The sequence below is a fragment of the Dermacentor albipictus genome, chromosome 1 (assembly GCF_038994185.2).
Source record: "Dermacentor albipictus isolate Rhodes 1998 colony chromosome 1, USDA_Dalb.pri_finalv2, whole genome shotgun sequence".
NCBI lineage: Eukaryota > Metazoa > Arthropoda > Arachnida > Ixodida > Ixodidae > Dermacentor > Dermacentor albipictus.
This window is the reverse complement of record NC_091821.1, coordinates 332973205-332988063: the sequence shown is the minus strand read 5'-3', so window position 1 is coordinate 332988063 and position 14859 is coordinate 332973205. Positions and strand designations below refer to the sequence as shown.

The 14859-nt window shown below is 47.7% G+C and overlaps 1 protein-coding gene across 1 annotated transcript in view; it reads right to left on the bottom strand.

The window, feature by feature from the left end:
• Positions 1-5967: 5967 nt before the first annotated feature.
• LOC135910055 (uncharacterized) overlaps positions 5968-14859 on the bottom strand; it is a 39208-nt gene continuing 30316 nt past the window's right edge. The window contains exons 6-7 of the mRNA XM_065442017.1: positions 9996-10056; positions 5968-6231 (exon numbers count right to left, since the gene is read on the bottom strand). Of these exons, the coding sequence (XP_065298089.1) occupies positions 6131-6231; positions 9996-10056 (162 nt within the window). The 3' untranslated portion in view covers positions 5968-6130. The remainder of the gene's footprint in view (positions 6232-9995; positions 10057-14859) is intronic.

Sequence of the window (14859 nt, the reverse complement as noted above, 5' to 3'; positions counted from 1 at the left end):
ATTTCAAAGTGAGCCCCCTACTTCCGGTAAACATGCTTCGGCTGCCATACGTTTGCGCCGCTCTTTGGTTGGCCGGTTGTAATCCTGCAGTGAATGCTTTCCCATAATTCCTGATGTGTGATACGCTTCTGTTTACATGCGCCGCTGAAATGTGCATTCTCCATCTCAAACTACCCTTGTTGGATGTGATACGCCTTCCTAGCTAATTACCTCATTTACATGATATGCGATACGCTTGAAAGTTGATACGATACGCTTCTGTCGTATTCATGTAAACGCCGCTATTGAGTGAAAAAGCCAGCAGCATCTGTAGTAGAGAAACGGCACCGGGCTCGCGCATGTTGGCTCGGATCGATTCGCTAGCCCGACGGATTATGAACCGAGCAGACTATTGGGACGGGAAGCCTCCATAATAACCCCAACCCGTCGAGTGCCCGAGAGATTCTTGCTCATGAGCGTACAACCAGAAAACAAACAACGCTTAAGCTTCGCCTTCAAGAGTGGAACGCGATGGCGTTATCGCACCCCGTTCGCACCGCCCACTCATTCGCTCGGCATGCTCTTGAGTCACAAAAACGAAACGTGCGCCTGAGCAAGTGGAATGAACCAAAGTACTCGGTGTCTCTGGAGGAGGGCTCACATACACGTGCCGCGCACACACACTGGTGTAAAGGTCTGGAGTCAACGTCAGAGGGGCTTTGTAGAACTCTGCTCCGTCCCGGGTGGCACGCCGGGAAGCACATTGTCTGTTGTCTCGAAAAGCTCATGAGGAGGTTCCGCCAATTACCTCCCCTCGAGAACTCCCCTGAGCTGACCCCGTGCCACGTGGCTGCCAGTTATCCGCAGTTCTCTGAAGTGCGCCCCGTCCGGTTGGATTGGAACACATGCAGCGGGCTGAAATAGCTGGCACGTTGCCACCCCGTCCGGCCATTCCTAACAGCATGCGCTGTATCTCTGCCTCCATAATTTCTCTCTGTCGTGGAGACACCCTGTAAGGCTTTGATCTTAAGGGTTCGGTTGATGTTGGGTCTATTTCATGCGTTATTAGTTCGGTTCTACCTGGCCGATCGCTGAATCTGTAGAGATGTTCCCCTAGCACCCCCTTTTTAACTCATCTAGCTGCTCGGGTATAAGAGCGTGCGAGCTTACCGAATGTTTTACTCCTTCTTCTAGGCTGATTTTAGAGTTGGAGGTCGCCTTATACTCCTTAAACTTGGCACTAGTGTCATCCTGCTCTTTGATGGTACAGTTAACAACTCCGATCTGCTCTAGTATGTACCACTTCATCAAATTGCAGTGGTATATCCTCTCGCCTCCTTCCTGCGACCGGGCATTTTCAGAGCATAGTTGGTATCTGAAAGTTTGTGCAACACTTTAACGGGCCCGTCCCAGTGAACTTCAAGCTTTTTTCTTTCTTGAAGGTTTGAGGATCATACCGGGTCTCCGGCGTTAAACATACGAAGCCTTGCATTCTTGTCGTAATAGAACTTGGCGTTCTTTTGAGCTACTCCATTGTTCCTTTCGACTAGTTCTTAGGCTGCACTTAGCCGTTACAGCAGATTTAGCACGTATTCTACCACTGTTGGACTCCCTCCTCTTTCCTCCCACATCTCTCTTAACCTTCTCGGTGGAGAACGGAGTGTCCTCACATACACTAGTTATGCTGGCGAGAACCCTGTAGCCCCATGAGAAGTTCGCAAAGCAAACCAAGCGGCCGGAAGGCAATTCTCCCAGTCCTCCTCGTGGTCGTAACAGAGCGCCCGCAAAACTCGCTTAAGCACAGAATGCCACCTCTCTACAGTATTTGACTGAGGGTGATGGACGGAACTGTGTATCAACTTTACCGCGCACTTTTGCAAGAATGTGGAAGTCGGTGCGCTGGTGAATACTGACCCTTGATCCGCCTGAATTTCGGCTGGAAACCCAACTTGTGCGAATACTGTCAAAAGCGCGTCTACTGAGCTGAGTTCTTTCAGAGGGATTGCTTCTGGAAACTTTGTAGCCGGTCACAGCATGGTAAACAAGTACCTGTAACCAGACTTTGTCTTTGGTAGAGGGCCTACCGTGTCTGTCACAAGTCGTCTGAAAGGTTCTGTTATTAGGGGCACTACCTTTAGTGGCGCTTTCCATGTTTCCCCTGGTTTACCCGAGCGCTGGCAAGTGTCGCATGATCTTACAAAGTTTTCTACGTCTTTGAAACAGCCAGGCCAGTAGTACACCATAAGCAATCTTTCCTTTGATTTGTTTATGCCTAGGCGGCCACATCACCCATTTCCATGACAGAGACTCAAAAGGTCTTCCCAGTACTTAGAAGGTGCGACTAACTGATCCAGATTCCTACCCTTTCGGTCTCTGTAGTGCCGATACAACAATGCTCCTCTCTCGTGTATCGTCACGTTGCGCCTAGCAATGCCTTCTTTAGCTGTGTGATGCAATTTCGCTAAGCTATTTTGCTCGGTTGCCAGTGACTCTCTGTCGATACGTAGAAGCCGATCAAAGTTCTTTGAGGCCTGTGATAGCAACGACCCTGTCTCGCTTGCGAGTCCGTCAGCTGGCTCTTCCTGCAGGCATGAACTTTGACACCCCAGTCATCCGCTCTCATTGAGCTGGTCAGCTGGCAGTCTTTCCTCAACCGTTTTTTCGTCCCTCGAGCCTAGCTCGGATTCGGTTACTGAAGTTACCTCTTTTGCAACTTCCGCTGGAGCAGCTTTTGCATTTTCAGCCGAAAGCGACGCGATCCTACGAGCTTGGCCTCGCGTCAACGCCTGTACTACGCCCTCTCCCAGTTTAAGCCCTTTGTTACGCAGTAACTGATCCGACCTATTTGAAAATATGTAAGGGTACTGCAGCGACAAAAATTTGGAAACTGCAGCCTTGGTCATGAGCTCCCCGAACGGTCCACTGATTTTCACTTTGGCCATGGGCAGACACATGCTGTGTTCTACAACCTGTTTGATCTATGCCACTTCTCCCGTGAAGTCATCTACAGTCGCGTAAGACGATGGACAATGTCCATAGTGGCGGCACTGTCTCGGAGCACCCGACATAGTTTACCATTAACTTGCAGGTCGTGAAGATATGGGCTTAAAAGTTCCATATTCTGTCTTTTTCATCCACGTAGGAGAAAACTACGCTAGGCTTCCCGCAGTTTACAGCGATATGTCCCAGTTTGCGGCACTTATAGCAGCGGATTGGTCTGAAAGATTCGAACTTTCCTTTCTGCTCGTTTTGTACGGTTTCCTCGTTTGATTTCTCGCTCTGTCAGAGGGATTGCTTCTGGAAACTTTGTAGCCGGACACAGCATGGTAAACAAGTACCTGTAACCAGACTTTGTAGACGTGGAGGGCTTTCCCTCCACGTCTACATTCTCCGGTCGTCTAGTCTGCGAACCCTTTTTGAACGGAAATGGTTTCCGTGGTCCATTTCGACCGTCGCAATTTTCGTCCTCCGCGTTCAGCTTTCTACGCGTTGCGTACTTTTCGGCTAAATCAGCCGCCCTTTCCAAAGTGTTTACATTTCCTCTCTCTTGCACCCACAGCTTCACAGGTTGAGGGATGCTTTTGTAAAACTGCTCTAGACACATGCATTCAACAATCATGTCTCTGCTATCGTACGCTTGCGCGCTTCTCAGCCACTCGACTAGGTTTGAGTTTAAGCCATATGCAAACTCCGGATATCCCTCGCTATCCTTGTCTGTGCTTCTAAACCTCTGCCGAAAAGCTTTGGCTGCAAGGCGGTACTTTTGCAAACGAGTAGCCTTAACCTTTGCATAATCATATGCATCCTGCGCACTGAGTCTGGCTATTACCTCCGCAGCCTCACCCGGCAACATAGACAGCAACCGCTGTGACCATGTACTCGGACCGAAGTTCATCTTCTCGCAAGTCCTTTCAAAATTTCCTAGGAACAAGCCTATGTCATTCCTGACCTCAAATGGCTTTAACAGCCTGTCCATGCGGTATGATTCTGCCTCACTTGATCGTACCAGAGCCCTTTCACTTCCTTGAGACAGCTCCAAACGTTTGCTTTCAAGTTCAAGTTGCATTTTTCTTAAGTCGCGATCCTTCTCGTGTTCCTCTCTGTCCCGTTTTTTTTTTTTCTTAAAAAGTTGTAACCCAATTTCAATGTCTTCCTCACTGGCCTGTTCGGAAATTATCTGCAATAATTCCGAGTTTAGCATTTCCTTGCGTACCTCTACGCCCAGTTCCTTACCAACAATGAACAATTCGTCTCTAAGCAGTGTCCGTAACTCCATGATTGCTGCTTTACTGCCTTGATCCTGCCCGCTAAGCCTACCTAGGAAAACAACCTAGCTAACTATCAACAATCTAGCTTCCCTACTGTTCTAAACAGAACAACCACAAAATGAAGCCTGGAGAGTCAAAGCAAAGCACTCACCGCAGGCACAGCACCACGTCGCAAAGTCCATCCCACCGCTGCCAACAGTTGTAACGTTTGGAGTCGGGCATAAAATAGATGGTAGCTGGCCCATGCCATCATCCAACTTATCCACGCTGAGGACGTTGTTGAAGGGAGAGACTTGTTCTCATCGAGAACGAGGAATGTGGGTGCGACTACGGCTGAGACATTCGTTCCCGTTGCAGCCCGCCTGACGTGGCAGGCCGCACCTTTCTTGAAGTAGTAAAGGCAAGGCGCAGAAGACCAGGACTTAGGAAGAAGAACACAAACGACAAGACCGGCGCCGGTCTTGTCGTTTGTGTTCTTCCTCATAAGTCTTGGTCTTCTGCGCCTTGCCTTTACTACTTCAAGAATGAACCAACTAGCCCAAGCAAGTTTTACTTCCGCACCTTTCTTTTTCTATCCAGTGGCCGTGATCATACAATCTGGAACATTGCTTTCGTACGAAGCAGATGGTACCTGTTAAAAAGCGCTGTCTAAAGAAATCGCCATTTCATGTATTAGTTTCATTCATTTTTTGCGCATAGCTGTGTAAGTGCCGAGAAAACGCGATTGTACGAAGGCATATGGGCGCAGATTTTTTGTCGGCGTCCGGCGCTGTCGTCCCCGTGAGCGAAAATTCCTCCCGTATATATTTAGGTATATGTATATGCCACACCTTGCTATATGATATGCGGTATATGCAGATTATATTGCCACACCATTCTATCACTAAAGTTGCTCACACCTTGTCTTTAATTCTTGAGAAAGCTGTTCCTCGGAATTTTGAGAATGACAACCCACAAACAAATGTCATGAAACAAAACGCCGACAACGCATGGCTTTTATGTTAAAGCTTCTCAAACTTAGATATTAAATCTGCGAAACAATAACAGAAGCCTGAAAACGATGTAATTATTTTGGCACGGCTGTGGACTACCTTCGGGATAGGCCCACGCGAGAGGCCACGTTTCTACCAGGAAGTTCGTTTTCGTGCATAGCGTTCGCGGCAGGCGTTTCCCGGTAAACATTGCCGTTACATAAGCTGCAGTTGCCGAGAATCGTGAGAAGCAGTCAGGGATCTTCTAATGCTATCGCGTTCCACTCTTAAAGGCGAAGCTTAAGCGTCCTCAAATTTTTTGTTTAAGCAGGTCACATTTCCCTGGACCTGATAAAAAAAAAAAAAACGTTGCCAACGTGCAGCCCTAAGATTCTTAACGCGCGCCTGGAGTTTCTGAAGCTGGGCTGCAGAGATCTCGATGGCAGATCGAGGAGGCGGCATTTTTTTGCTACTGGCTTTACGACGACGCGGACAGCTACTTTTCGGAATGCCAGCCGCGTGCGATATGGGAGCCTCCTTACAGCCTGCTGCATACAACCAGCAAGTGCCTGTCACATTCTAGACCCACTGCCTAGACCTAAGGTGTAGGCATCTTACCTATAAATCCGACCACTGACGCCGCAGTCGAGCAATGAGTTAAGTCATGGCCTTTGAGATCTCGCGCACGCAAAACCTGCGTGCGATCTCGTAGGTCATGGTTCAGTTGATACAAGGCAGGCGTATCGATGTGGAGGTTGGAAATGCTTTTTTTTTTTCACAATTTTTTAAGCAATCGGGTATGACATTCCCCCTCGGGCCATGTGGAGGGGGGTCGTCGAGAGATGATGACGGTGCGTGGCAGCTTGCGTCTCTCCGCCACTTGAGATTCCCGCAGTGTTTAGGCCGCACGGCTCAGGCTGCCTCGAAGGCAGTGTTCACGGTAGCGCGCGCCGCGGTCTCCTTGTGGCCCCATTCGCGTTTTACTGCGTTCCATCTGGGGCCCTTGAAAAAGTCTGTGCAGAAAGAAAAGAGAAGGACGATGATGATGATAACTTTATTTATCTCTCTCTAAAGGGAAGGGGCCAATGGGATAGGGGGTGGGGGGAGGAACCACTTGATGTAGGCCTCCTTTATTCTCTCAGCCCACTCTAGGATGGCCTCCTGAAGATCGGGCCTCGCGCTGCGCCACGGCCGGTCTCGAGGGGAGCGCGCGCTTCTCTTCTAGAAGGAAAGCGCGCGCTCCCCTAGATACCGGCCGTGGCTGCGCAAGGCAGCCTTCCACTGCTCCTCACTAGATATTAATTGCTTCAGGAAAGGAGAGTTACTCGACGCGGCTGGCCGGTAGCGCCATTTGAGGGACACTAAAAAGCAACATTAAATCAGTTGGTAAAGTATATACCTCCGGAACACTATTTCATTTGTGATCGTCAGATACCAGTGCGTAAAAAAAAAAAAACAAGGGACGAATGCAAAGAAACGTACACGTTCGTTCTTTGTTTTTTACGCGCTGGTATTTGACGATCACAAATAGCCAACTAGCCCGAATTTCTGCTCTAGTGTATTTCATTTGGCAGAAAGAGAGGGGCGGGATCCAGGGTAGCCTCGGAAAGGGCGGACCTCCCGGGGTTTCCCTCTGTATCTGCCAGTGGAGAAACATTTGTTGTGATTAGTCCGCGACACCTTCAATAATAAGAAAAGAGAGTTTTGGCGATTGGACGAGTTCTCGAAACTCGGTATGTTTTATTCTGTGGTCCTTTGAATGTAATGTAGACGACTTTTGCCAGTAAGCAATGATACCAGTAGAAGCCGTCAGCCCCTACTCTTTAAAGCGTAGCTTTTATTGCCTCTTCGACTTTTCCACCGGTGGTGGTGGTGCTGCTGCTGTGGCTGTCTCGCATGCCGCGTCGGAAGGTGGTTCGGAGCGTGGTAGAGAGGAAAGACGACTCGAGAAACACGTTTGAACTTTTCCATCGTGTCGCATGCGCAGAACGCCCTCTGGAGCTCCGGGCGTCGCCACATGAGCCTATTGACAGGTGTAATTATCCATCAACTCCACCCCCCCTCCCCGCTAATGCATTGCAGAAACTGCAACGCTTACCCTTCTACTAACGTGCAAGTCCAGAGGGTACAGAGGAGGTGGGTAGAATGGTAGAGAGCAGGCAGAGAAATGGTAGAATGGACACAGTTGCGAGACGAGTGAATAACAGTCTTGCCATCCTTCGTTCCCACTCTTCGCTCGCAGTTACCATTCAGGGATGGGGGGGGGGGGCGCTGTAAACACCAGGCAACTTTGCCAAGAGCGGCAAGTTGGGCTAGTTCGTGGAAGTTCATCTTCTATTAGGGGGGGTTACTGCGCTATAAACACACGGACAACAGAACAAGAAGTAGACAGGACACGCGCAGACTCGCAGGACGCAAGCAATCTGCGCGCGTCCTGTCTACTACTTCTGTTGTCCGTGCATATATAGCGCAGTAACGCCCTTATTACAATATGAACTTTGCCAAGCGGACAACTGACGCAAAGCCGTATTAAATCGAAGTGTCAAAATTAAATCTGAGTCTGCCACTACGGGGTCCCTCATAATCCGATTGTGTTTTAGGCATGTACAGCTCCATAATTCAAATAAAGTTTAACGCTTCCGCCACGACGCGATGTGCCATTTCAGGCAATGAGAATGCTAAACCCTCTCAGAGGTTATGGACAATGACGCACAACGCCTCAAGTAAACACGTCTCCCTGTGCGTTCTGTGTACTACGCAGACAAACAGCAGCGGTGCACGCAGGTTAACGTTTAACATCAACTCACCGCTATCGCATTGGGCTAAACGTTGAAGAAATTAAACATTCGCCATCAACATCACTGATAATTGTCGTCGATCAAAGCAAATAGCACAGAAAGCTTCGATTACGTCGATTCCCACAGTGCGTGGGATCCGCATATTTTTTTATCGCAAATTTCAGTCGACGTGAAGAAAAGTTGTACAACTGTGTCTGCTTATTTTGAATGCTAAGAGCCAATGGAAGAATGTTAAGTAAATAAACATTTGTGTTCATTCGAGTTACAAATTGGCAGCGGTCAAAGTAACAATCCGAAACAGTTGGCTTTTTCCGGTGATGGTTACATTCTTTTTTGTATTTAGTAAGCGTCTAATGTAACTTAAACATATTCTTTTATGTGTCTTCGGCAATAGGTAACGCTTTTCGCTATACATGGTTTCACGACAGGTATAATCACTTCAACCCGCGATATTTGTGTTATTTACGGCTACAGCGGTTTTCATGCTGCGATAAAAGAAAAATGTTGCTGAAAGATCGCCGAGAAAGCTAGTTTTTTCTCGTGCGAAAGAAGGTCACTGGGAAATACTGCATAAGAAACGGCGAACTTTCCATTGGAAATTATGTCGCGAAAAGGCAATAAATAAATAAATAAATAACTCTGAAAATTATATATTTGCATGAACACCGAAAATGTGCCCATGAATCTTGAGAATTAAAACCGATGATAGTAGTTACCTGTGAAGTACTGAAGCAAGTACTGGAGTAGAGTAGCAGCAATGCGTCGGGTAATTTTGAAGGTGTTAACATGGGGACACGGTGTCTGTGGGCGGTGGATAGGGTAGTTGAAAAGCAGCAGCTTAGTCTTTCAAGGGATGATAACCTCAGTAGTTCGGCGTAGGCGTCGTCATGGTGGTATACAGAAGTGGCGCCACCCTTTGTGTGTGTGTGGTCGAGGCGTCGAAAAAGGTATCCTGGCGTCTGGGGGTTTGTAATGTGTCTGTGTGGGCCTTCAAAAAAAAAAAAAATACTACAGGGAAAGAAAATATAAGGAATGTTCCGAAGTGAAGTCGCCGCCGATCTCATTTTTACATTCTTTCTGACAATGACCCAGATTACGGTAATATCCCGTTTTCAATTCCGCAGTTGTAATTTAAAGAGGTGCAGAAGCCAGGTACATCCAGGAGCATTGTTATCTCAATAACTTGTTTCAAAAGACGTGTGGCGGCTTAGCGCAATGCTCGCGGAAGTTAAAAAAGTTGGAAGTCGATTCAACCGGTAGCTGAAGAAGATGAAAGACAATGCCTTCTTGAGTGAGAATGGGGCGGAGTCATCGCGCACGGTACTCTATCGCGTCATTCCTTAGCGTTGGACTGCTTAAATTTATTGATTGCACGATCTTCGGGAACGGCCCCCATTTGGAGACTGAACATGCCTGCGAGAGCGGCCTACATTTTCAGACCACATTATGTGGCCTAAAAATGTGGGCCGTTCCCAGGGTATATGGTCCACATACCCCAAGAACGGCCGAGATTTTTAGACAGCAATACCTTTGGGGATCGGCCGCCGCTTTAGACTGCACTGCCTTCGGGATTGGTCAGCATTTTTAGACTGCACATACACATGGTAGTGTTCCGCATTTTCAGATTGTACTACTTTCGGGATTTGCCCGCATTCTTAGACTGCACTACTTTTGCTGTTGATTCACACTCTTTCACTGCATCATCTTCGGAATCGGCCCTCTTATTTAGACTGCACGCAACCGCACGGGATCGGCCCAGAATTTTAGAATGCACTATCACCAAGATGGGCCCACGAAAGAGGCTAGAAACAGCCATCACAGAAATGTGGGAGTAATTTGCCAAGGAAGACCCTGCCAAAAAAAAAAAATAATTAAAAGGTGAGCTGTTGAAACGAATGGAAGACTGCAAACAAAGGTTAAAAAAATGAAATCAGCTCGAGACAATAGCGTAAATCCAAGAAGCATGTGATGACGCTTACTTGTGTTAGGCTTCTTGAGCAGGTCTTCGAAGTACGACATCACGCAGATCACGAAGTACACCTGGGAGGCAGTAAAATGACATTTCAGATGCCGCGCGCACTGAGCTGTCCGAGCATTATTCACTGAAAGTCGCATTAGGTCACGACACTGTACGACACCACCAGTCAACCTTTTAGTACTATTGCACTGACGACGTCCCCCTGGACACAGTTTTTGCAGGAAACGCGGCTGCGTGTTCTCTATAAATCTAGATGTATGCATACACCTTGCACTACACTTCCTCTATCGGCTGGTGAAGGCAGCAACCCCGTGAGGCTATTTTTACGTGATGAAGCTTTTGTGATCTGGTTTAGGACGACTTGAATCGCAATGAACGACAGATCGCTCATTGAGTTTATTAAACATGCAGCTAGGGCACTGATTTGAACAAAATTATCATCGCCTTTTGGCTTGAACCTTTGACCCAGCATCATAATTCTTACTTATTTCACCTACGCAAATGAACTAATTTAGCAGAGAAAGCAGCCTTTCGATACGATTGTGATAGTTTTTTAGTCAGTTCGCAGAATTGTTGCTGAAGCAGCCAGTCTGGAAGGGTTTGTCACGTTTCTCTGCGTAGAAACAGCGTGAGCGGTTCACTTTTTGTTTTTGTTTGTTTTATACTGCTAGCCCCAATAGAGGACCATCACAGGAGTAAAAATGCAGGTCAAACATTGACAATCATTTCACGTGCATCTTTCTTACCCAACATCGCATATTTCACTTAAATTTTATTGAAGACGTGTCTAACACATACGGTATATATATGTGCCAGTTGATAACCATGACATGCACGAGACACAGAGATGCATCGAGGCAACTCTGACGAACTGATGCATAATCAAAATTGACATAAGTAACGCAGTTCCTTGTCATGACATAAATGTCTGCGCAAGCACTGCTCCGCGTAAAAAATAACTCAGGATTAAGCAAACTAGTAGATGTACTAGTATAACTTGCTATCTCAAGGAAAGCGTTGCCTGAGAGGACATATCGAAGGCACGCATGACGCATAAGAGGGTTCAGACAGCAGGCTTGACGACTGAGCGCAAATGACTAATGCTGAATTACAATGGTAGACCCAGAGCGGTCTGAAAGCTCGGCCACAGAGCGCCATCCTCCGGCGGTGAGCCCTCGCTTCGAATCCGCGTTTGGAACGCTCGCCCTGCAACCAGAGCAAGCAGGGGAACAGCCGCATGCGGAGGTACCAGCATTGCTCGAGCCGAAGGGACATTTTTCTGTGTTTGCGAAGGACACATGTTTCGGCCTCATTCTCGTGGCATGTTTGCGATAGGAACGGTCACTTTGGGGCATAAAAACTAAAATGAGAACGTTTGCGCGATGTCTTCTTACCTTTTCATGTTAGCGGCGGCCTCCACTATAGTGTTCACTAGTATGGAGTTGGTTCGGCGAATGGAACAGATCCCTAAGCTTGAAAGCGTCTGAGGCAATTTCATCACACCTTGAACCCGAGAAGCTGCTTTTCTCAAGGAAAAGTATGTCAATGGGGTCGATATAGCACCACCGGGACATTTTCTTTCTTCAGAGCCGCTTAAAGGCCGTCCATCCGTCGGTACGCAAGAACGAGACTTATATAGCTCGCTTGCTGCGGGGAATCATCTGCGCTGTCTTATTATGCCGTCTGCTACACAGGCAATCCAGTCAACGGCTGCTGGAGGAACTAGCGTCACGCCGATTTGGGCGGAGCGTTCTGGACTCCTCCGCGGGGCGATTTCGGAACGAGATCAGCTCTCAATCTGCCATTGCAATATACTATCCGCGCTTCCGATCTGCCATTGGAACAGACTTGCTACAAAAAGGACAGAAAATTTTGATCCGGGAGCGCTCCAGATCTGCCATTAGGATTCAGCATACGAAAGTTTAACTTGCTCTCGCAAGTTAAAAGCGTGTGAAGATGATAGCCATGCATGGTGGCTGGCGGTGCGATTGTACAGTAATTTTATAGGTTTTGCTGTTAATAGTTATGCCAGGCAGGTCTCGCAAATTGGTGGTTGTTTTCAGGATACACATGACTTGAGACTAGACTTGGCGCAGGCGGCTTTGTTCCATCGCCCAAACAATTTTTCTGGGGCTAAAGGAAAGCGTTCAGATTTGCAGACTCAATAAAAGTGTTGCTAAGTCCGAAATTTACATGGACCATGGGGATGCACCTACAATGTGTTTCTTTTTCTCAATAAAGTTTTACTCTGTCTCTCCATAAAATTTAGCTCTGCCATACTCTTCTTTCTGCTTTCTGTGATGCTGGGCATACAAAACATACGTTAAAAATAAATTTTCTGTTAACGCACCTAATTGGCGTCTTAAAGGATAAACGCCGAACCTTCGTCAATGGTTGGTGCATGGTGAAGGTAAACTCGCGGAGAACTTCCTTCAGCAATGAAGGGAACGTTACAGAGGCAGAGCGCGCACAAATAAGGGCGCTCCTGAAATAGGTCCCACATTTTCACACGCGTTAGTTTAACCTGGGTAAAAGAAAACAGACATCTAAAACAGCAAAATAAGACGAAATACATCACTGATCGAGTGTTAATTTGAGTTATTAAGTGATTGGTGTGATGAAATTGCCTACCCAACGAGGAAAAGCGTCCGTCCCTCCGTCCGCCCGTCACTTAAGTCGCTTTCAAGATAGGGCCCACATCAGCGAGCGAATTGACCTTCGCGCTGCCTCTCGGTTCAAGGCGAACTAAGTGGCGATAACACAGCGCGCACGAAGCTATCAGCACTCACCGCACTGTGTCCCCATCGCAGATCGCTTTCAAGATAGGGGCCCGCGCCACACGCAGCCGCCACAGGGGTACAGTTGGTCACGGTTGATAATAAAGAGCGATAACGGCTTATAATGATCCGAACATCACCAGCGCACCTGGTGCTGCCACCTGCAGCAGTTTGCATGCCTCATCGATTCACCTTGCGTCATAGTTCGCAGCAGTTCGTGTCGCCGCAGCGGCTTCGTCTATACTGGTCATATCAGTTTCATAACATTGATAATGACACCGGGCTGCGTGCAGGTGAGAGAGTGAGTGACACAATGCTTACGCATAATTAGACAACTCCCAGAGGAGTTTCTTCGAGGTTTTTTTTCTGGCTTTTGTCTTTCGCGTTTGGAAAAATGCGAAACTGATGCACGCGGAAGTTCATCCCAAGAAACCGAAAGCGCTGTCAAACTGTGGCACATGTGCAGAAGCTGCTGCCCAGTACCTTTCCCTTAATTGCTACAGAAAGTTGTCAGCCGGCATAACCGATAGCTTGAGGAGACACAGGAAGGTGGCTCCGTGCCATGTCCACGTTGTGAGCCTTACGCAGAGCTTCTGCTGGATCTAAATATACCCCGATGACATGACAGCTAGCTGCTGGATAATGTGATAAACAAACTGCTTGATTCCATAAAAATCTGCCGCGGCACTTGCGTCGTTGTCTCAAGGAAACATGAGAGCCGTTGACCTGTAAATGGCACGAAAATGCCACACAAAGATCTCTGATGGGTTGGAGAACCACCAGTAAAGATGTGTGGGTCATGTTAGAGTAATGCTGGGCGATATGGCAAAGGGCATTGGGGAGGGTACTAACCGGAGACACGTTCATTTTCGCGCTGATCAGAAGCATAGCTAATTGAACGTGAAAAGGCAAGAGTGTCCAAAGTGGGAAATCAATGATATACTAGGTGTGGTGCCTTGCCCATGAGTACAAATAGAGATGTCTTCAACGATTTGTCCGAAGCTGGAGTTGGCGCGCGTTATAATGCGGCCTAAGTGAGGTGTATTAATTAGCGCGACGAACATGACGGAGATGAATACCAAGTGTTTCTTGCGAGCTTAACCCGTCAAGTCGCAGGCATCACGCGTTACTCGGAAATGTCACCCTTAAAAGAAGAAACTTAAAAAAATGAAATAAATTAAAAAGATGCAGATCCCACGCACTGTGGGAATTGATGTAAGCGAAGCTTTCTGTGCTGGTTGCTTTGATTGACGATAATTGGCGGTGGTGTTGACGGCGAACGTTTAATTTCTTCAACGTTTAGTCTAACACAATAGTGGTGAGTTGATGTCAAACGTTACCTTGCGCGCACCACTGCTGTTTGTCTGCGAAATACACAGAACACACAGGGAGAGGTGTTTGCTTGAGGCGCTGTTGTGCACCATACTTCGTAACTTCTTACATGGCACATCGTATCGTGGCAGAAGTAGTTAAATTAGATTATGGGGTTGTACGTGCCAAAACCACAATCAGATTATGAGGCGCCCCCGTAGTGGTGCACTCCGGATTAATTTTGACACCGTGATGTTCTTTAACATGCCCCGAAATCGAAATGCATGTGCGTTTTCTATTTCGCCCCGTCGAAGTGCGGCTGCCGCGGTGGGGATCAAATCCGCGACCTCTAGCAATGCCATAGCAGCAATGCTACCGCGGCGGGCCCAGAAGTGTTCATTTGACGGTTGACCGCTTCCGTAGTGTCGCCTGGGCCCTGCGGTGCGCTTTAATTAATGCGGCTCTTCCTCTGCACGCCTTGCGTAATTTGTACGCTTGACATATTTGTATGGTGTTTATTTTACAGAAATAGCAACGTACTGTATCGTACCTTGAACTTAAGCTTCTCCAGTTTCCCCGCAACCGCTGTTGTTAGCAGTAGTGTTTCCTTGTCTTCTCACGTCACACTAACCCCCCCCCCCCCCCTTGTATGAGAACTGCTCCTTCTCTTCCCTCTTCTCTACAGTTCTGCCTACGTCTCCTATAGACCTGCACGTTAGTAGAAAGGGAAGCGCTGCACTTTCTGCAATGCTTTTGATGGGGGTCGCGGATAATTAT